This window comes from Macaca mulatta, chromosome 11, assembly GCF_049350105.2.
Source record: "Macaca mulatta isolate MMU2019108-1 chromosome 11, T2T-MMU8v2.0, whole genome shotgun sequence".
Taxonomy (NCBI): domain Eukaryota; kingdom Metazoa; phylum Chordata; class Mammalia; order Primates; family Cercopithecidae; genus Macaca; species Macaca mulatta.
Genome location: NC_133416.1, coordinates 56,188,786 through 56,210,995, shown reverse-complemented (window position 1 = coordinate 56,210,995; position 22,210 = coordinate 56,188,786). Strand labels below are relative to the sequence as shown.

General features: G+C 54.2%; 1 protein-coding gene across 1 annotated transcript in view; it reads left to right on the top strand.

The window, feature by feature from the left end:
• The window catches only part of KMT2D (lysine methyltransferase 2D), a 42,599-nt gene that overhangs the window by 17,358 nt on the left and 3,031 nt on the right, over positions 1-22,210 (top strand). The window contains exons 24-55 of the mRNA XM_077954009.1: positions 25-172; positions 379-444; positions 618-728; positions 928-1,065; positions 1,163-1,247; positions 1,475-1,716; positions 1,815-1,888; positions 2,102-2,152; positions 2,272-4,083; positions 4,198-4,380; positions 4,457-4,593; positions 4,826-6,693; positions 8,873-8,996; positions 9,142-9,226; positions 9,332-9,398; positions 9,509-9,741; positions 9,843-12,761; positions 12,903-13,043; positions 13,166-13,333; positions 13,495-13,654; positions 14,444-14,519; positions 14,686-14,861; positions 14,964-15,094; positions 15,787-15,919; positions 15,998-16,125; positions 16,617-17,757; positions 19,313-19,449; positions 19,549-19,679; positions 20,155-20,202; positions 21,374-21,659; positions 21,871-21,944; positions 22,071-22,179. Of these exons, the coding sequence (XP_077810135.1) occupies positions 25-172; positions 379-444; positions 618-728; positions 928-1,065; positions 1,163-1,247; positions 1,475-1,716; positions 1,815-1,888; positions 2,102-2,152; positions 2,272-4,083; positions 4,198-4,380; positions 4,457-4,593; positions 4,826-6,693; positions 8,873-8,996; positions 9,142-9,226; positions 9,332-9,398; positions 9,509-9,741; positions 9,843-12,761; positions 12,903-13,043; positions 13,166-13,333; positions 13,495-13,654; positions 14,444-14,519; positions 14,686-14,861; positions 14,964-15,094; positions 15,787-15,919; positions 15,998-16,125; positions 16,617-17,757; positions 19,313-19,449; positions 19,549-19,679; positions 20,155-20,202; positions 21,374-21,659; positions 21,871-21,944; positions 22,071-22,179 (11,382 nt within the window). The remainder of the gene's footprint in view (positions 1-24; positions 173-378; positions 445-617; positions 729-927; positions 1,066-1,162; positions 1,248-1,474; positions 1,717-1,814; positions 1,889-2,101; positions 2,153-2,271; positions 4,084-4,197; positions 4,381-4,456; positions 4,594-4,825; positions 6,694-8,872; positions 8,997-9,141; positions 9,227-9,331; positions 9,399-9,508; positions 9,742-9,842; positions 12,762-12,902; positions 13,044-13,165; positions 13,334-13,494; positions 13,655-14,443; positions 14,520-14,685; positions 14,862-14,963; positions 15,095-15,786; positions 15,920-15,997; positions 16,126-16,616; positions 17,758-19,312; positions 19,450-19,548; positions 19,680-20,154; positions 20,203-21,373; positions 21,660-21,870; positions 21,945-22,070; positions 22,180-22,210) is intronic.

The following is a 22,210-nucleotide window of genomic DNA, read 5'->3' as shown; positions in this document are numbered from 1 at the left end:
TGTTTCTCCTTGACTGCCCCACAGGAAGCCTTCTTTGGGAAGGAGCTGCTGGACCTGAGCCGTAAGGCCCTTTTTGCAGTTGGGGTGGGCCGGCCAAGCTTTGGACTAGGAACCCCAAAAGCCAAGGGAGATGGAGGCTCAGAAAGGAAGGAACTCCCCACATCGCAGAAAGGTTAGTTATGTGGGAGTAAGTGGTCTGAGAGAATCCGACTTCCTTCTGGCTTAGGAGCTGGCAGCTTATTTGATGGGAAATGGACTGGCCTCCAGGAGTCAAGTGTGGGGTCAAGGGTCCTGGCCTGTAGGGCTGTGGGACTGGAGACCTGCTCTGGGCATCAGACGTAGGACATCTCTGATTGGAGTGGGGCCTCTTGCTCATAGGAGATGATGGTCCAGATATTGCAGATGAAGAATCCCGTGGCCTCGAGGGCAAAGCTGATACACCAGGTGAGGGCTGCCAGGGGGACTGTGTCCTGTCTTGGCCTTGCCTCTGTCCCTCTGCTATGCCCCTGAGCATTGTCAGGGGTTAGAGGCTAGAAACTGTCCCATGGGCCTCTGTGGTTCAGAGTGGCCATGACCCATACTGGCCTTGACCCATGGGTTTCTCCTGGCATTTACAGGACCTGAGGATGGGGGCGTGAAGGCATCTCCAGTGCCCAGTGACCCTGAGAAGCCAGGCACCCCGGGTGAAGGGATGCTTAGCTCTGACTTAGACAGGATTTCCACAGAAGGTGAGGCTGTGACCCACACCTGTTTGTGTATAAGGGTTTTCTGTGGGAGAAGGAGGAGGTCCTATCTGTGGGACTATGATCTGTACAGCTTCTCTGGTGGGGAGTACTGGGCACCTTCCTTGGCCATGATCATTTGTAGACCTGTTGTGTCACCTGAACTTCCCAGTCTTCCTCAGTAGTATCCTTCATTCCCCCACAGAACTGCCCAAGATGGAATCCAAGGACCTGCAGCAGCTCTTCAAGGATGTTCTGGGCTCTGAACGAGAGCAGCATCTGGGTTGCGGAACCCCTGGCCTAGAAGGCAGCCGTACGCCACTGCAGAGACCCTTTCTTCAAGGTGATACGGGTGGGAGTGGTCTGAAGACTGACATAACCAAGCTTGCCTCCAGGATGATCCAGTCGCTCTCTTTTCTCTGATCCTGTTCATCTTGTAGGTGGACTCCCTTTGGGCAATCTGCCCTCCAGCAGCCCAATGGACTCCTACCCAGGCCTCTGCCAGTCCCCGTTCCTGGATTCTAGGTTGGTGTCTCTGTGTAAACTTCGTGGGCAGTCCCCGTTGTCCTTTCCCTCCATCTGAGTTCATGCCTTGCCTCCTTCAGACTCCTGCACTTCCCCTGTTCCTCCCCATTCCCTTGTTAGTGGCCCTCCTCTTTTGGGGCAGGGCAGTGGCCTGAGGCTCTGGGCAGTTGGTCTGGGATGGGACTTGGCATCCCTGCGCCCTGTGACTCTCTGCCCCTGCGCCCCAGGGAGCGCGGGGGCTTCTTTAGCCCGGAACCCGGTGAGCCCGACAGCCCCTGGACAGGCTCAGGTGGCACCACGCCCTCCACCCCCACAACCCCCACCACGGAGGGCGAGGGCGACGGACTCTCCTATAACCAGCGGAGTCTTCAGCGCTGGGAGAAGGATGAGGAGTTGGGCCAGCTGTCCACCATCTCACCCGTGCTCTATGCCAACATTAATTTTCCTAATCTCAAGCAAGATTACCCAGGTACCTGTGGGACGAGGGCAAAGGAGACAGCCTGGCAACATGGCAGGTGGAAGGGTCGCCTGCCAAGTCTCCTCTGACTCACTCCCTCTGCCCTCCAGACTGGTCAAGCCGTTGCAAACAAATTATGAAGCTCTGGAGAAAGGTTCCAGCAGCTGACAAAGCCCCCTACCTGGTGAGACAGAAAGGAGCATGGGTTAGCATGAGAACTGAGAGGGAGGAAGGGATCTTTGGGTAATTTACCTCAGTTCTTTCCACTCCCCACTCCTAAAGCAGCTGGGCCCGAAGGGATCAGCTTCTGGGTAGGGAGTGTGAAAACACTGTACAGTATGGGGGCGGGGCATGAGACCAAGCACTAGGCCCTAAGGCTGTGTCCTGTATCTCTCAGCAAAAGGCCAAAGATAATCGGGCAGCTCACCGCATCAACAAGGTGCAGAAGGTGAGTGGGACTGGGCTGGGGTGTAGCAGTCCTCTAGTGGGTGGCCTCTCTTGAGGGTGGAGGGCTGTGGGGCCTGCCTGCAGCAGCCTGACTGCCCTGTGCCTGGTCTCCTCCTGTAGCAGGCTGAGAGCCAGATCAACAAGCAGACCAAGGTGGGCGACATAGCCCGTAAGACTGACCGACCAGCCCTACATCTCCGCATTCCCTCTCAGCCAGGGGCACTGGGCAGCCCGCCCCCGGCTGCTGCCCCCACCATTTTCATTGGCAGCCCCGCTACCCCCGCCGGCTTGTCTACCTCTGCGGACGGGTTCCTGAAGCCGCCGGCGGGCTCGGTGCCCGGCCCTGACTCGCCTGGTGAGCTCTTTCTCAAGCTCCCACCCCAGGTGCCCGCCCAAGTGCCTTCACAGGACCCCTTTGGACTGACCCCCGCCTATCCCCTGGAGCCCCGCTTCCCCACGGCACCACCCACCTATCCCCCCTATCCTAGTCCGACGGGGGCCCCTGCGCAGCCCCCGATGCTGGGCGCCTCATCTCGTCCTGGGACTGGCCAGCCAGGGGAATTCCACACTACCCCACCTGGCACCCCCCGACACCAGCCCTCCACACCTGACCCATTCCTCAAACCCCGCTGCCCCTCGCTGGATAACTTGGCTGTGCCTGAGAGCCCTGGGGTAGGGGGAGGCAAGGCTTCCGAGCCCCTGCTCTCGCCCCCACCTTTTGGGGAGTCCCGGAAGGCCCTAGAGGTGAAGAAGGAAGAGCTTGGGGCATCCTCTCCTAGCTATGGGCCCCCAAACCTGGGCTTTGTTGACTCACCCTCCTCAGGCCCCCACCTGGGTGGCCTGGAGTTAAAGACACCTGATGTCTTCAAAGCCCCCCTGACCCCTCGGGCATCTCAGGTAGAGCCCCAGAGCCCGGGCTTGGGCCTAAGGCCCCAGGAGCCACCCCCTGCCCAGGCTTTGGCCCCTTCTCCTCCAAGTCACCCGGACATGTTTCGCACTGGCTCCTACCCTGACCCCTATGCTCAGCCCCCATTGACTCCTCGGCCCCAGCCTCCGCCACCTGAGAGCTGCTGTGCTCTGCCCCCTCGCTCACTGCCTTCCGACCCTTTCTCCCGAGTGCCTGCCAGTCCTCAGTCCCAGTCCAGCTCCCAGTCTCCACTGACACCCCGTCCTCTGTCTGCTGAAGCTTTTTGCCCATCCCCCGTTACCCCTCGCTTCCAGTCCCCTGACCCTTATTCTCGCCCACCCTCACGCCCTCAGTCCCGTGACCCATTTGCCCCATTGCATAAGCCACCCCGACCCCAGCCCCCTGAAGTTGCCTTTAAGGCTGGGTCTCTAGCCCACACTTCGCTGGGGGCTGGGGGTTTCCCAGCAGCCCTGCCCTCGGGGCCGGCAGGTGAGCTCCATACCAAGGTCCCAAGTGGGCAGCCCCCCAATTTTGTCCGGTCCCCTGGGACGGGAGCATTTGTGGGCACCCCCTCTCCCATGCGTTTCACTTTCCCTCAGGCGGTAGGGGAGCCTTCCCTAAAGCCCCCTGTCCCTCAGCCTGGTCTCCCGCCACCCCATGGGATCAACAGCCATTTTGGGCCCGGCCCCACCTTGGGCAAGCCTCAAAGCACAAACTACGCAGTAGCCACAGGGAACTTCCACCCATCGGGCAGCCCCCTGGGGCCCAGCAGCGGGTCCACAGGGGAGAGCTATGGGCTGTCCCCGCTACGCCCCCCGTCAGTTCTGCCACCACCTGCACCCGACGGCTCCCTCCCCTACCTGTCCCATGGAGCCTCACAGCGATCAGGCATCACCTCTCCTGTCGAAAAGCGAGAAGACCCAGGGGCTGGAATGGGTAGCTCTTTGGCGACACCTGAACTCCCAGGTACCCAGGACCCAGGCATGTCCGGCCTTAGCCAAACAGAGCTGGAGAAGCAACGGCAAGTAAGTTGATACTGTGGAGCTAAGCCCCACATATCACTGCTGTCTCTGGGTCAGCCCCATGATTAGAGTAGAATGGGCTTATTTCTCTTCTGCTTTTTTTTTTTTTTTGCACAGCGCCAGCGACTACGAGAGCTGCTGATTCGGCAGCAGATCCAGCGCAACACGCTGCGGCAGGAGAAGGAAACAGCTGCAGCAGCTGCAGGAGCAGTGGGACCTCCAGGCAGCTGGGGTGCTGAGCCCAGCAGCCCTGCCTTTGAGCAGCTGAGTCGAGGCCAGACCGCCTTTGCTGGGACTCAGGTAGGTAGAGTGACAAGGGATAGTGGGGCCAGGATACTGAAGGTTGCCCCACCTTCATCTACCTTGTCTCTTCTAGGACAAGAGCAACCTTGTGGGGCTGCCCCCAGGCAAGCTGAGTGGCCCCATCCTGGGGCAAGGGTCCTTCCCTGGCGATGACCGACTCTCCCGGCCACCTCCACCAGCCACGCCTTCCTCTATGGATGTGAACAGCCGGTGAGGCTCCAGGAGGTTCCCTGGGGGTAAACCAAGGGGTATGAATTTTATCACTGTCGCACGCTCTTGTGATTTTCCTGTAGCACTAATCCTTTTCCAGTATCACTTTCTCTTCTTCCTCATTCCGTTTCTTCCTCACTGCATTAATTCTATCCTTCCTCACTGCCGTAAGCCCATGTTCTTGCTCCTTTTCATCTGATTTCATCTCACTGACTACTGTATATTCTTCCAGGCAACTGGTAGGAGGCTCCCAAGCTTTCTATCAGCGAGCACCCTATCCTGGGTCCCTGCCCTTACAGGGGCAACAGCAACAACTGTGGCAGCAGCAACAGGCAACAGCAGCAACCTCCATGCGATTTGCCATGTCAGCTCGCTTTCCATCAACTCCTGTACCTGAACTTGGCCGCCAAGCTCTAGGTTCCCCATTGGCGGGAATTCCCACCCGTCTGCCAGGCCCTGGTGAACCAGTGCCTGGTCCAGCTGGTCCTGCCCAGTTCATTGAGCTGCGGCACAATGTACAGAAAGGACTGGGACCTGGGGGCACTCCGTTTCCTGGTCAGGGCCCACCTCAGAGACCCCGTTTTTACCCTGTAAGTGAGGACCCCCACCGACTGGCTCCTGAAGGGCTTCGGGGCCTGGCGGTATCAGGTCTTCCCCCACAGAAACCCTCAGCCCCACCGGCCCCTGAATTGAACAACAGTCTACATCCGACATCCCACACCAAGGGTCCTACCCTGCCAACTGGCTTGGAGCTGGTCAGCCGACCTGCCTCGAGCACTGAGCTTGGCCGCCCCACTCCTCTGGCCCTGGAAGCTGGGAAGTTACCCTGTGAGGATCCCGAGCTGGATGATGATTTTGATGCCCACAAGGCCCTAGAGGATGATGAAGAGCTTGCTCACCTGGGTCTGGGTGTGGATGTGGCCAAGGGTGATGATGAACTGGGCACCTTAGAAAACCTGGAGACGAATGACCCCCACTTGGATGACCTGCTCAATGGAGATGAGTTTGACCTGCTGGCATATACTGATCCTGAGCTGGACACTGGGGACAAGAAGGACATCTTCAATGAGCACCTGAGGCTGGTAGAATCAGCTAATGAGAAGGCTGAACGGGAGGCCCTGCTGCGTGGGGTGGAGCCAGGACCCTTGGGCCCTGAGGAGCGCCCTCCTCCTGCTGCTGATGCCTCTGAGCCCCGCCTGGCATCTGTGCTCCCTGAGGTGAAGCCTAAGGTGGAGGAGGGTGGACGCCACCCTTCCCCTTGCCAGTTCACCATTGCTACCCCCAAGGTAGAGCCCGCACCTGCTGCCAATTCCCTTGGCCTGGGGCTAAAGCCAGGACAGAGCGTGATGGGCAGCCGGGATACCCGGATGGGCACAGGGCCATTTTCTAGCAGTGGGCACACAGCTGAGAAGGGCTCCTTTGGGGCCACAGGAGGACCACCAGCTCACCTGCTGACCCCCAGCCCACTGAGTGGCCCAGGAGGATCCTCCCTGCTAGAAAAGTTTGAGCTCGAGAGTGGGGCTTTGACCTTGCCTGGTGGACCTGTAGCATCTGGGGATGAGCTAGACAAGATGGAGAGCTCACTGGTAGCCAGCGAGTTACCCCTGCTCATTGAGGACCTGTTGGAGCATGAGAAGAAGGAGCTGCAGAAGAAGCAGCAACTTTCAGCACAGTTGCAGCCTGCCCAACAACAGCAGCAACAGCAGCAGCAGCAGCATTCCCTACTCTCTGCACCAGGCCCTGCCCAGGCCATGTCTTTGCCACATGAGGGTTCTTCTCCCAGTTTGGCTGGGTCCCAGCAGCAGCTTTCCCTGGGTCTTGGAGGTGCCCGACAGCCAGGCTTGCCCCAACCACTGATGCCTACCCAGCCACCAGCTCATGCCCTCCAACAGCGCCTGGCTCCATCCATGGCTATGGTGTCCAATCAAGGGCATATGCTAAGTGGGCAGCATGGAGGGCAGGCAGGCTTGGTACCCCAGCAGAGTTCACAGCCAGTGCTATCACAGAAGCCCATGGGCACCATGCCACCTTCCATGTGCATGAAGCCACAGCAACTGGCAATGCAGCAGCAGCTGGCAAACAGCTTCTTCCCAGATACAGGTAACCTCGGCTAGTAACATAGCCAAGTTACTCAGGGTGATCGTTGTTATCACTAAATGGGCACTGAGGCTGGAGACCTCAAATAATCCCTACTTAAGATGGGACACAAGGAACTTTGGCTAAATATCATACTAGTGGTAGAGGCAGAAACACTGTAGCTTTTAAGAAGAGAGAACAGTTCTGGCATATACTAGGCATATGGCAGATGTTTGAATAAATGGAATGAATGTATGAATGAAGCCTAAGTAGCAGAGCCTTTGTGGCTGTAGTGAAGTTGAAAGCTTAGGACTTGAAGAGTAGTGGTGCAAAAAAAAGCAGTTGAGGTCAGGCACGATGGCTCATGCCTGTAATCCCAGCACTTTGGGAGGCCGAGGCAGGTGGATCACTTAAGATCAGGAATTCAAGACCAGCCTGGCCAAGATGATGAAACTCTATCTCTACTAAAAATACAAAAATTAGCTGGGTGTGAGCCAGGCGTGGTGGTACATCCCTGTAATCCCAACTACTTGGGAGGCTGAGGCAGGAGAATTGCTTGACCCCAGGAGGCAGAGGTTTTGGTGAGCCAAGATCGCCTCATTGCACTCCAGCTTGGGCAACAAGAACGAAACTCCATCTCAAAAATAAATAAATAAATAAAAATTAGCTGGGTGTGGTGGTGCATGCCTGTAGTTCCAGCTTCTTGAGAGGCTAAGACAGGAGGACTGCTTGAACCCAGGAGGTGGAGGTTGCAGTTAGCTGAGATCACGCCATTGCACCCCAGCCTGGGCAACAGAGCGAGACTCTGTCTTTTAAAAAAAAAAAATTGGGATAGGTGAAAAAGTTCATTGAGGCTGTAATGGCGGGAAAACCTATGGGGTGTTTCAAGAACAGTGAGTGAATTAGTTAGGCTGGAGTAAACTGTTTAGTGTGAAGTAAGTGACATAATTTTGGTGAGGTAATATGGGGGCCAGATTGAAAAAGACCTCAAATTATAATACCATTTATTGAGTAATTACTATTTGCCAAGCAGTTTACTGAGCACTTCACACTTTTTGTCCAATTTAATCATTACAGCAGACTCATTAATTAGATATTGTTATTATCTTTGATTACAGAAGAGGAAACAGAAGTGGAGGTTAAGTAACTTGTCCAAGATTACACAGCAGCTAGCAGAGCTAGATCTGAAGTCTGTTCGGTACTCCTCTTAACTATTTACTGCCTCAGAATTCCAGGAGAGGGAGTCTGGTTAGTCCTTAAGAAAGTGGGAACTCTGGCCAGGTGCTGTGGCTCACACCTTTAATCCCAGCACTTTGGGAGGCTGAGGTGGGTGGATCACCTGAGGTCAGGAGTTCCAGACCAGCCTGGCCAACATGGTGAAACATCGTTTCTACTAAAAATACAAAACTTAGCTGGGCTTGGTGGTGGGTGCCTATAATCACAGTTACTCGGGAGGCTGAGGCAGGAGAATCGCTTGAACCCAGGAGGTAGAGGTTGCAGTGAGCTGAAACTGCACCATTGCACTCCAGCCTGGGTGACAAGAGCAAGGCTCTATCTTTAAAAAAAAAGGAAGGAGAAAAAGTGGGCGCTCAGTTAAGTTTTCTGAGCAGTGGAGAAATATACAAAGTGTGGGATTTTAGGAAGATTTAACTTTTTGGTAGTTGGTTGTTTCTTCTTTTTTGCCCAGCATTCTAGACAGGCAGGAGAGTGGACTACAGGTGATGCATGTGGTACCCAAAACAGCTCTGGAATCTAGGGCTTTGCAACAGTGCCAGCATCTTGGGTTCTTGGGCTGTGCTAGTTGCACTAAGAACATTGCATTTGAAGAATGCTTTCCAAGTTATAAAGTGTACTTATATTCTTGTCACGTTTGATCCTCCTAACACCTCTGAGGTAGACGGAGTAGGGATCATCATCTGTATCAAATAAAAGGGTAAACTGAGGTGAAATAATGCAGGTTGACTCAACAAATATTTACGGAGCCACTTTTTCTAGCACGGTGCAAGTTAAAACAGGACCACATGTCCTGTGAATAATAGAGCTGATTCTCCCAGGTAGACTGGCTCCTAATTCAGTGGTCTTTCCGCCTTGCCATGCCATTGTTCTGCCTGGTGTGGTTGAGGTCAGGATGTTGAAAGGAATTGCAGATATTCAGTGAAGCATTGGCCCCATAGCCCAGCTCATTTGGTTCTCCCCTTTCCAGACCTGGACAAATTTGCTGCAGAAGATATCATTGATCCTATTGCAAAGGCCAAGATGGTGGCTTTGAAAGGCATCAAGAAAGTGATGGCTCAGGGCAGCATTGGGGTGGCACCTGGTATGAACAGGTAAGACTCAGGGCCGGAATGGGTTTGGCCTTTTTCTTTCCCAGTCACACCCCTTCTTGGCCCCCCTCCCTACTTGTCCCACGTCTCTTTGCCTTACAACTTTCTTATTGCCAACACTTATCCTCTGTGCTTTGGTGGACTCCAGACAGCAGGTGTCTCTGCTAGCCCAGAGGCTCTCGGGGGGACCCGGCAGTGATCTGCAGAACCATGTGGCACCTGGGAGTGGCCAGGTAAGTGGTCAGGTGGGAGTAGGAACCTGTGTCTTATGCCATTGGGGCATCCTTCTTAGGGCCTAGCAGGGAACAATGACCCTTTAGCAGTCTCTCTCATTGCAGGAGCGGAGTGCTGGTGATCCCTCCCAACCTCGTCCCAACCCGCCCACTTTTGCTCAGGGAGTGATCAGTGAGTATGGGGCATGGGAGGAAGGTGCAGGGAAGTGGTTTGGGACATATGGAGGAAAAGGGATTGGGATTACCATTTTGCAGGTCTTGACACCCAGCTTCTTTTCCCAGATGAAGCTGACCAGCGGCAGTATGAGGAGTGGCTGTTCCATACCCAGCAGCTCCTACAGATGCAGCTGAAGGTGCTAGAGGAGCAGATTGGTGTACACCGCAAGTCCCGGAAGGCTCTGTGTGCCAAGCAGCGCACTGCCAAAAAAGCTGGCCGTGAGTTCCCAGAAGCTGATGCTGAGAAGCTCAAGCTGGTTACAGAGCAGCAGAGCAAGATCCAGAAACAGCTGGATCAGGTGGGGGAAAGCAAACTTCAGCCTAGCACCTAGAAGGCAGGGAAGAGGGATGGCATGGGGGGAGCCTGCCCCAGCCTGACCTCTCCGACCTCCCGCGTTAGGTCCGGAAACAGCAGAAGGAGCACACTAATCTCATGGCGGAATATCGGAACAAGCAGCAGCAGCAACAACAGCAGCAGCAGCAGCAGCAACAGCAACAACACTCAGCTGTGCTGGCTCTTAGCCCTTCCCAGAGTCCCCGGCTGCTCACCAAGCTCCCTGGTCAGCTGCTCCCTGGCCATGGGTTGCAGCCACCACAGGGGCCTCCGGGTGGGCAAGCTGGAGGTCTTCGCTTGCCCCCTGGGGGTATGGCACTACCTGGACAGCCTGGTGGCCCCTTCCTTAACACAGCTCTGGCCCAACAGCAACAACAGCAACATTCTGGTGGGGCTGGATCCCTGGCTGGCCCCTCAGGGGGCTTCTTTCCTGGCAACCTTGCTCTTCGAAGCCTCGGACCTGATTCAAGACTTTTACAGGAAAGGCAGCTGCAGCTGCAGCAGCAACGCATGCAGCTGGCCCAGAAATTGCAGCAGCAGCAGCAGCAACAGCAGCAGCACCTTCTAGGACAGGTAGCAATCCAGCAGCAACAGCAGCAGGGTCCTGGAGTACAGACAAACCAAGCTCTGGGTCCTAAGCCCCAGGGACTTCTGCCTCCTAGCAGCCACCAAGGCCTCCTGGTCCAGCAGCTGTCCCCTCAACCACCCCAGGGGCCCCAGGGCATGCTGGGCCCTGCCCAGGTGGCTGTGTTGCAGCAGCAGCACCCTGGAGCTTTGGGCCCCCAGGGCCCTCACAGACAGGTGCTTATGACCCAGTCCCGGGTGCTCAGTTCCCCCCAGCTGGCACAGCAGGGTCAGGGCCTTATGGGACACAGGCTGGTCACAGCCCAGCAGCAGCAGCAGCAACAACAGCACCAACAGCAAGGGTCCATGGCAGGGCTGTCCCATCTTCAGCAGAGTCTGATGTCACACAGTGGGCAGCCTAAACTGAGCACTCAGCCCATGGGCTCTTTACAGCAGCTTCAGCAGCAGCAGCAGCAGCAGCAGCAGCTGCAACAGCAACAGCAACTGCAGCAGCAGCAGCAGCAGCAGCTACAACAGCAACAGCAACTTCAGCAGCAGCAGCTTCAACAGCAACAGCAGCAACAGCTTCAACAACAGCAACAGCAGCTTCAACAACAGCAGCAGCAGCTTCAACAACAGCAGCAGCAACAGCAGCAGCAGCTTCAACAACAGCAGCAGCAACAGCAGCAGCAGCTTCAACAGCAACAACAGCAGCTACAACAGCAACAGCAGCAGCAGCTTCAACAGCAGCAACAGCAGCTACAACAGCAACAGCAACAGCTGCAACAGCAACAACAGCAGCAGCAGCAGCAGATGGGCCTTTTAAACCAGAGTCGAACTTTACTGTCTCCTCAGCAACAACAGCAGCAGCAGGTGGCACTTGGCCCTGGCATGCCAGCAAAGCCTCTTCAACACTTTTCTAGCCCTGGAGCCCTGGGCCCAACCCTCCTCCTGACGGGCAAGGAACAAAACACCGTAGACCCGGCTGTTTCTTCAGAGGTCACTGAGGGGCCCTCTACACATCAGGGAGGGTCGTTAGCAATAGGAACTACCCCTGAGTCAATGGCCACTGAACCAGGAGAGGTAAAGCCCTCACTCTCTGGGGACTCACAACTTCTGCTTATCCAACCCCAGCCCCAGCCTCAGTCTAGCTCTCTGCAGCTGCAGCCACCTCTGAGGCTTCCAGGACAACAGCAGCAGCAAGTTAGCCTGCTCCACACAGCAGGTGGAGGAAGCCATGGGCAGCTAGGCAGTGGATCATCTTCTGAGGCTTCATCTATGCCCCACCTGCTTGCTCAGCCCTCTGTTTCTTTAGGGGAGCAGCCTGGGCCCATGACCCAGAACCTTCTGGGCCCCCAACAGCCCATGCTAGAGCGGCCCATGCAAAATAATACAGGGCCACAACCTCCCAAACCAGGACCTGTCCTCCAGTCTGGGCAGGGTCTGCCTGGGGTTGGAATCATGCCTACGGTGGGTCAGCTTCGAGCACAGCTCCAAGGAGTCCTGGCCAAAAACCCACAGCTGCGACACTTAAGTCCTCAGCAGCAGCAGCAGCTACAGGCACTCCTCATGCAGCGGCAGCTGCAGCAGAGTCAGGCAGTACGCCAGACCCCACCCTACCAGGAGCCTGGAACCCAGACCTCTCCCCTCCAGGGCCTCCTGGGCTGCCAGCCTCAACTTGGGGGCTTCCCTGGATCACAGACAGGCCCCCTCCAGGAGCTAGGGGCAGGGCCTCGACCTCAGGGCCCACCCCGGCTCCCTGCCCCACCAGGAGCCTTATCTACAGGACCAGTCCTTGGCCCTGTCCATCCCACACCTCCACCATCCAGCCCTCAAGAGCCAAAGAGACCTTCACAATTACCTTCCCCCAGCTCCCAGCTTCCCACTGAGGCCCAGCTCCCTCCTGCCCATCCAGGGACCCCCAAGCCCCAGGGGCCAACCTTGGAGCTGCCTCCTGGGAGGGTCTCACCTGCTGCTGCCCAGCTTGCAGATACCTTGTTTGGCAAGGGTATGGGACCTTGGGATCCCCCAGACAACCTAGCAGAAACCCAGAAGCCAGAGCAGAGCAGCCTGGTACCTGGGCATCTGGACCAGGTGAATGGACAGGTGGTGCCTGAGGCACCCCAACTCAGCATCAAGCAGGAACCTCGGGAAGAGCCATGTGCCCTGGGAGCCCAGTCAGTGAAGAGGGAGGCCAATGGGGAGCCAATAGGGGCACCAGGAACCAGCAACCACCTCCTGCTGGCAGGCCCTCGCTCAGAAGCTGGGCATCTGCTCTTGCAGAAGCTACTCCGGGCAAAGAATGTGCAACTCAGCACTGGGCGGGGGTCCGAGGGGCTGCGAGCTGAGATCAACGGGCACATTGACAGCAAGCTGGCTGGGCTGGAGCAGAAACTACAGGGTACCCCCAGCAATAAGGAGGTGAGTACTCTGGCTAGAGTAGAGCAGGTAGAGTGGGGCCTAGAGCCAGCGGGGGGCAGAATGAGTGAACCTGGGTCAGACAGAAGAAATGAGGGCTCTGAGGAGGAGGGTAGCAGCCTTCACTGGGCTTATTTGGCTTAGGATGCAGCAGCAAGGAAGCCTTTGACACCGAAGCCCAAGCGGGTACAGAAGGCAAGCGACAGGTTGGTGAGCTCCCGAAAGAAGCTGCGGAAGGAGGACGGGGTCAGGGCCAGCGAGGCCTTGCTGAAACAGCTGAAACAGGTGACCCCCAGGAGCCAGTCCCCTGGTCCCATCCCAGGATAGGGGGCACCCTGTCCCCCAGCTGTGCAAGACAGCAACGCAAACGCTCCAGGTTTTCAACTTTGTCATCTTGCCCCTTGTAGGAGCTGTCCCTGCTGCCTCTAACGGAGCCTGCTATCACCGCCAATTTTAGCCTCTTCGCCCCCTTTGGCAGTGGCTGCCCAGTCAATGGGCAGAGCCAGCTGAGGGGGGCCTTCGGAAGTGGAGCACTGCCCACTGGCCCTGACTACTATTCCCAGCTGCTTACCAAGGTCAGAAAAATGGCAATATTTTTTGGGAATAGTGAAGTTCTTGGGAAGGTGAGGGTGGGAATGGAAAACTTGAGGGAATTGCTGACGTAGAGTGGGGCCAGGAGATTATACCAGTCTCCCTATGCCATCTTGCACACAACACCCCACCCCCCACCCCCCAGAATAACCTGAGTAACCCGCCGACACCACCCTCGTCGCTGCCCCCCACCCCACCCCCATCGGTGCAGCAGAAGATGGTGAATGGTGTCACTCCATCTGAAGAGCTGGGGGAGCACCCCAAGGATGCTGCCTCTGCCCGGGATACCGAAGGGGCACTGAGGGGTAAGTCAAGAGCAGATGCCACCCCTGGTGGGGTTTGGTAGCTGGAGTCCAAGCCAGTTAGTGTGCTGTACAGTTTAGAAATGAGTGGGTTGCCTGCTGTCCTGCGTGTTTACATAACAGGGCACTTGAGGTAGGAAGGGCCCCTTCAGGACTGATTTCTTGGGGACCAGAATGGACATTTGGAGTCTAGAGCAAACGCAATAGGGGAGCTGGGTGGCAGGGAGCATCTTTATGAAGCTTTTTATAGAAGGAACAGTCCAGCTTTAGTGAGTGTGGAGCTAGACTGATCTGGATTTGAATTCTGGTTCCTGCATTCATTCAACTGTGTTACTGTATCTACGTAACTTGATTGACTTGTGTGAGCCTCAGTTTCCTCACTGTAAAATGGTTATTGTAGTACTCACCTAATGGAGTTGTTAAATGACTAAACAAACTCCAAAGAGTGTATCTAAAGCCAACTGCCACCAGGCATGGTAGCTTATGCCTGTAATCCCAACACTTTTGGAGGCCAAGATGGGAGGATTGCTTGAGGCCAGGAGTTCAAAACCAGCTTGGGCAATATAACAGGACCCCATGTCTATGAAAAAAATAAATAAATAAATAAAGCCAGTGCCTGGCATGCAGGACAGACTCAGTAAATATAGCTTGTCTGCCCCAAACTGGTAGGTGGGAGGACAGTTAATCGTGATAGCTGAGATCTCATGCTAATTAGGCCTAAAATATTGGGAGAAGGTACCATCAGCCCTGGCCACCCTCACCTGACTTTTCTTCTCCCCACCCACCCCTCAGATACTTCAGAGGTGAAGAGTCTAGACCTGCTGGCCGCCTTGCCTACACCCCCTCACAATCAGACTGAGGATGTCAGGTAGGAGTGGGGCTGGAAATGGGGATGAGGAACAAGGGTGGGGGACAGGTTGCCTCATATTTCCTTTGGCCAATGGCAGATTTCAAGTAAGACATCTATTCATCTCTAGATTTAGGAGGAGGAGTCTGCAGGGCTGTAGCAACAAATGTCTACTTTTGGTCCCTAGGATGGAGAGTGATGAGGATAGCGATTCTCCTGACAGCATTGTGCCAGCTTCATCCCCTGAGAGCATCTTGGGGGAGGAGGCCCCTCGTTTCCCTCATCTGGGCTCAGGCCGGTGGGAGCAAGAGGACCGGGCCCTCTCCCCTGTCATCCCCCTCATTCCTCGGGCCAGCATCCCAGGTATGTGCTACTCTGGATGTGGGCCAGGCCCAGTTCACCTGGGTTGTCCGAAGCTGGGGGAGAGGCGGCCAGGGGTTACACAAATCCCTCTTTCTCATTCAGTCTTCCCAGATACCAAACCTTATGGGGCCCTTGACCTGGAGGTCCCTGGAAAGCTGCCTGCTACAACTTGGGAAAAGGGCAAAGGAAGTGAGGTGTCAGTCATGCTCACAGTCTCTGCTGCTGCAGCCAAGGTGTGTCCTAGGGGTACCTCGAGGCTGAGGGGAACCTGATCAGAGGGCAGTCCCTAGAATTTGTCTGGATAAGAAAAATTGTAGTTGTTTAAAAACATGTATTGAGTACCTATTGTATGTGAAAGCCTGGGCTAGAGTCTGTGGAATTTGGATAAATGAAGCATGATTCCTGCCCTCACAGGGCTCATAGTCCCATGGTAAAGACAGACAAGTCAACAACTAAGGAGCGCCTCTGTGTGTAATGCCACAGGTACTACATGATAGCGTTGCCCCAGTCATGTTTGGTGGGACTCTGTCAGCTGTTTTGAAAATATTAACGGACTTTTGTGGTCAAAGAAAGTTGGAAAACACAGTTAAAATGACAGTATGGGTTTCTTTACTACAAGTAAAGTCCTCAGGTCCTTTTAATTTGCTGACGTGTATCATGAGCCTCCAAGTCATGGATAGAGCATGCATCACTTCCTAAACGTAGTTGACGTAGTCCCCTTTTCGTGGAGCTCCCGTCATTGCCCACAGCAGCTTGGGAAAGGCTGCTGTGAGGGAAGTGTGTGAAAAGAGCTGGGTGACACAGGATAGAACTCCTACCCTGGGGAGTGGGTTCTAGGTGTCCTTGTCCCCACCCAGCTGATAGTAGAACTCACCTCAAACACTTGGCTGACATGTTTCTCCCATCCCTTCCCCGGCCCTTGCAGAACCTGAATGGTGTGATGGTGGCAGTGGCAGAGCTGCTAAGCATGAAGATCCCCAACTCCTATGAGGTGCTGTTCCCAGAGGGCCCCGCCCGGGCAGGCACTGAGCCTAAGAAGGGGGAAGCTGAGGGTCCTGGTGAGTGTGGCAGGGAAGCCTTTTGGGACTTGAGGGGAGTGATTCTGTTGGGACGCTCTGATCCACTCCTTTCTGCAGGTGGGAAGGAAAAGGGTCTGGGAGGCAAGAGCCAAGACACTGGCCCTGATTGGCTGAAGCAGTTTGATGCAGTGTTGCCTGGCTATACCCTCAAGAGCCAACTAGACATCTTGAGCCTCCTGAAACAGGTAGGTCTAGGGGAGAAAAAGGGGTGTGTATTAGAAAAAAGGGGCTGCTGGCTAGGCATGGTGGCTCATGTCTGTAATCCCAGTGCTTTGGGAGGCAAGGAGTGAATCACTTTAGGCCAGGAGTTTGAGACCAGCCTGGCCAACATGGCAAAACCCCATCTCTACTAAAAACAAAAACAAAAAAGTAGCCAGGCATGATGGTGCATGCCTGTAATTCCAGCTACTCGAAAGGCTAAGGCATGAGAATCCCTTGAACCCAGGAGGCGGAGGTTGCAGTGAGCCAAGATTGTGCCTCTGGATCCAGCCTGGGCAACAGAGCAAGACTCTGTCTCAAAAAAAAAAAAAAAGAAAGAAAGAAAAGAAAAGAAAAAAGGGGCTGCCTAGGGCAAAGAATGTGGAGGCCTTTTGGGAGGGTGGGATATGGGTGAGGGGAAGGAGGGAGCTAGTTAGATGAGGAGCTGGCACTAATGATACAGGGCACCCTCCTACAGGAGAGCCCCGCCCCAGAGCCACCCACCCAGCACAGCTATACCTACAATGTCTCCAATCTGGATGTGCGACAGCTCTCGGCCCCACCTCCTGAAGAACCCTCCCCGCCCCCTTCCCCCTTGGCACCTTCTCCTGCCAGTCCCGCTACTGAACCCTTGGTTGAACTTCCCGCCGAACCCTTGGCTGAGCCACCTGTCCCCTCACCTCTGCCACTGGCCTCATCCCCTGAATCAGCCCGACCCAAGCCCCGTGCCCGGCCCCCTGAAGAAGGTGAAGATTCGCGTCCTCCTCGCCTCAAGAAATGGAAAGGAGTGCGCTGGAAGCGGCTGCGGCTGCTGCTGACCATCCAGAAGGGCAGCGGGCGGCAGGAGGATGAGCGGGAAGTGGCAGAGTTTATGGAGCAGCTTGGCACAGCCTTGCGACCTGACAAGGTACCTCGAGACATGCGTCGTTGCTGTTTCTGTCATGAGGAGGGTGATGGGGCCACTGATGGGCCGGCCCGCCTGCTGAACCTGGACCTGGACCTGTGGGTGCACCTCAACTGTGCCCTTTGGTCCACGGAGGTGTATGAGACCCAGGGCGGGGCACTAATGAACGTGGAGGTTGCCCTGCACCGAGGACTGCTAACCAAGTGCTCCCTGTGCCAGCGAACTGGTGCCACCAGCAGCTGCAATCGCATGCGTTGCCCCAATGTCTACCATTTTGCTTGTGCCATCCGTGCCAAGTGCATGTTCTTCAAGGACAAGACCATGCTGTGTCCAATGCATAAGATCAAGGGGCCCTGTGAGCAAGAGCTGAGCTCTTTTGCTGTCTTCCGGCGGGTCTACATTGAGCGGGACGAGGTGAAGCAAATCGCCAGCATCATTCAGCGGGGAGAACGGCTGCACATGTTCCGTGTGGGGGGCCTTGTGTTCCACGCCATCGGACAGCTGCTGCCTCACCAGATGGCTGACTTTCATAGTGCCACTGCCCTCTATCCCGTGGGCTACGAGGCCACACGCATCTATTGGAGCCTCCGCACCAACAATCGTCGCTGTTGCTATCGCTGTTCTATTGGTGAGAACAACGGGCGGCCGGAGTTTGTAATCAAAGTCATCGAGCAGGGCCTGGAGGACCTGGTCTTCACTGACGCTTCTCCCCAGGGTGAGCGGTGGGCCCTTGAAATGGATAATATGGTATGGGGAAAGTTTCTCCCAGGGTCACTGTTACAGTGTCTGTAAGAGGACCTGTAGCCTCCATGTGAGTGATCCTCCTTCCCCCACCTCAGGCAGGCAGGGGGTCTCTTGAAAATTCCCAGTGAAAGTGTTTGAGCCTCTCTGTCACCCTAAATTCCCTTATAGTTGAAAATATTTTGCTTGTCTAATCTCACATATTCTAGTTCCTTTTGCTATCCTCAGTGGAACGAAAGGAAACAGTTCTGAGACTATTGTCTGCTTCACCTAACCTAATCCTAACCGAGTTCCTTGTGGTTGTTTTTCCCTGGATGAAATCAGAATTACTTTGATTTGGGCCGGGCGCGGTGGCTCAAGCCTGTAATCCCAGCACTTTGGGAGGCCGAGACGGGCGGATCACGAGGTCAGGAGATCGAGACCATCCTGGCTAACCCGGTGAAACCCCGTCTCTACAAAAAATACAAAAAACTAGCCGGGCGAGGTGGCGGGCGCCTGTAGTCCCAGCTACTCGGGAGGCTGAGGCAGAAGAATGGCGTAAACCCGGGAGGCGGAGCTTGCAGTGAGCTGAGATCCGGCCACTGCACTCCAGCCCGGGCGACAGAGCAAGACTCCGTCTCAAAAAAAAAAAAAAAAAAAAAAAAAAAGAATTACTTTGATTTTAGTTTTAGTGTTAATGATAAAATAACAGTAAGAGCAGGTACCTTTTTTTGAGTGTGTACTGTGAGCCACAAACTAAGCTAAGTGATTTGTGTAGTTTATTTTGTTCATACAACCCTATGAGGTAAGTATTGTACTACGATTATGCCCAGTTTACACATAAAGAAACTGAGTCTTAGATTTAAGTACAGTTATGCATTGCTAAATGACAGGGATACATTCTGAGAAATGCATTGTTGGGTGATTTTGTCATTGTGTGAACTTCATAGAGTGTACTTACACAAACCTATATGGTGCAGCATACTACACACCTAGGCTCTGTGGTATACCCCATTGCTCCTAGGCTACAAATCTGTACAGCATGTAACTAGTGAATACTGTAGGCAGTTGTAACATATGGTAAGTATGTGCATCTAAACATAGAAAAGATACAGTAAAAATACAGTATTATAATCTTACTAGACCACTGTTGTATATATGATTCCTCATTGAATGAAATGTTGTTAAGCTGCACATGACTGTTTTGGCTCAGGGTCCCATGGCCAGTACTAGAACCTGAACGCAAGTCTTTCCAACTCCAAAGCATGCCTGTTCTTTCACTAGGGACCTTCCATGGCCTATGCTGGGTCTGCTGGGCCCTGGGTTTCTGTCTCAAGGCTCTGTGATGACCCCCTGGGGTTGGAAGCCTCCTGCTTCTTAACAGACAGTGAGACTAGGAGGCCAAGAGAGGATCCGGAAGACCAACACACCTTCATGATAGGGAGGCTTGAAGGCCACAGAAAACAACTGCGGTTCTGGATTGGGGTTAGGGACTGGAGGTCAGTTAGCAGAAGTTGCCTCTAAGGGCTGCTCTCTTCCCTGCTTCTTAGCCGTGTGGAATCGCATCATTGAGCCTGTGGCTGCCATGAGAAAAGAGGCTGACATGCTGCGACTCTTCCCTGAGTATCTGAAGGGCGAGGAGCTCTTTGGGCTGACGGTGCACGCTGTGCTTCGCATAGCTGAATCAGTAAGGAAGGGGCTGGGAGCTGGGGGGCTTGGCGGGCACTGAGAACTTTGGCCACCCCAAAAAAACTCAGGCTAAGGTGAGTATGAACTGTGCCCACAGCTGCCCGGGGTGGAGAACTGTCAAAACTATTTATTCCGCTATGGGCGCCACCCCCTTATGGAGCTGCCACTCATGATCAACCCCACTGGCTGTGCCCGATCAGAGCCTAAAATCCTCACACACTACAAACGGTGAGCTTGTGATGCTGGAGCCAAGGGAGGGTGTGGGTGTTGATAGGGATCCTCTGGTCCCATCATGAGGATTTAGGATACAGATCAGAGTTCTCGTGGAGAAACTGGGGAATCACTCTTAGACCTCCTAATTAGAGGGCACACAGATATTGGTAGGTTATCCTTTTCCTCTTCTCCCAACCTGCTCAGATGCACTTGGGATATAGGACAGAATTATCTCGGGCACCCTGGGGAGGTAATGGGTAAACTGGTGAAATTTTATGAAATATATAAGGGACCTGGTCACCTTTTTCCTCTCCTGTTTTACTTCCAGCGGGAGGGCCTGTGATTCTCCCAAACCTCAGATACCCCATGAGTGCTAGGGTCACCTTCCCTTCCCTGTGAGTGTTGGTGTAAAAAACAAATAGTTAGAGATATAATAGAAAAATAATAAAACCTTACATTTGTATAGCACTTTATACTTTTTTTTTCAAAGCGTTTTCACATCCATTATCTCATTTGATCCTCACAACAACCTTATGAGGTAGGTAGGGCAGGTGGTATGACCCCCATTTTACAGCTGAGAAAACTGAGACCCAGAAAGATTAAATGACTAGGCAAAGATCACACAGCTGGGACCAGATCCTTACCTCTGTGGGTCCTTGTTCTTTCTGTGTACCAGGGACCTTAGTCCTTGGGTAGAGGGAGGCAGAATCTATGGTAGCAGGGCTTTCTTGAAGGTCTTTGGTGGCTCCTAGGCTGTCGTAGAGTGTCAGAGACTCTCTATCCCTAGCCAACCTTGTCCTTGATGCCCTGCAATGGTGGTTTTCAAACTGTGAGTGCATGTGTTCCAAAAAGTCCTCAATCACATAAACTGATGGGTTGAACTTGGCCTTCCCATGCATATCTCTTCCTTCCCCAAATTGGATTAAACCAGAAGCGCTCCATTGTCATCTAGTTTATGTATTGGAGTTCCAGTCAACATTTTGTTAAAGAAAAAAGCAAAGATTTCTGCTAAATAAAAAAGAACCAGAAACATTTGAAAACCACTGCTTTGGGATGGCAAGAATTTGGCTGGTACCCTAGGGTGGTAAAAGGTATCCTGCCAGGCAGCCGTCATTCCCCTGCACTGAGCCATCTGCACAGAGCCCAATGTTATGTCAGAGAAGGGGACAATCTGAAGAAAGGATACCACCTTTAGGCTGTGAGTTCACAGCCAGTTTTAATTCAAATCTAGCCCAGCGTGGTAGGCACAGTCCCCATTTTCAGGGCTTCCGGTATGTGCAGGAGGTAGGATTCAGACATTCAGGCAAACCATCAGCTTAAATTCTAGGCCTAGGCTACTTGCAGAAAACTTCCCAGAGGAGCATGGCCTTGAGAATGGTTTGGCAGGAGAGTGGTAGGAAGTGGGAGATGGGAGAGCAGGCTCAGTGTAGGGGAATTGGTGCCCCCCATCTCCCTCCACACTTCACCCCTCACCCTGGGCTCTCTGTACCACCCAGGGTGTCAGAAGGGTCCCTATAGCTAGTTGCTTCCTCACCAGAGCTGAGACCCAGTTGCCTCTACTCCTTTCCCAAGGCTGCACTTCCAGTGCTTGCCAGCAGCACACGCCCCTAACTGATGTGTTGCACATCCCAGGAGGTGGTGGAGGAGGTGGGTGGTGTGTACTTGGTCTGAGGGCGAGCTGTCTTGTCATGGATTGTATCACCTCCCAGGCCCCATACCCTGAACAGCACCAGCATGTCTAAGGCATATCAGAGCACCTTCACAGGCGAGACCAACACCCCGTACAGCAAGCAGTTTGTGCACTCCAAGTCATCTCAGTACCGGCGGCTGCGCACCGAATGGAAGAACAACGTGTACCTGGCTCGCTCCCGCATCCAGGGCCTGGGGCTCTATGCAGCTAAGGACCTAGAAAAGCACACAATGGTTATCGAGTACATTGGCACCATCATTCGGAACGAGGTGGCCAACCGGCGGGAGAAAATCTACGAAGAGCAGGTATAAGCTGACAGAGGGGCCATTGTGGTGCATAGTCCTCACTCAACCAAGGAGCAAGGGTCAGGATTGGTCATAGGAGGGCAGGAGGAAAGCTGTGGTGGGGAAGGGAAAGGCAGGAGAAATGAAGAACATGAGCCCACTGCCTGAGTCTCCTACGTGATCCCACTCTCTGATACTCTTGTCCCTTCTTCTGCAACCTCTGCCTTTCTAGAATCGAGGCATCTACATGTTCCGAATAAACAATGAACATGTGATTGATGCTACGTTGACCGGCGGCCCTGCCAGGTGAGAGATGACGAGGAAGGAGGGAAATTAATGGTCCCTGAGTAGCACTCTGGGGGATAGACAACAAGGAATCAAAATTTTCCCAAGTTAGTTGCCTGACATCCCTGACTCTGTCCTTCTACCCAGGTACATTAACCATTCCTGTGCCCCTAACTGTGTGGCCGAAGTCGTGACATTTGACAAAGAGGACAAAATCATCATCATCTCCAGCCGGCGAATCCCCAAAGGAGAGGAGGTGAGAGGAAGTATCCTGAGTGAGTGACAAA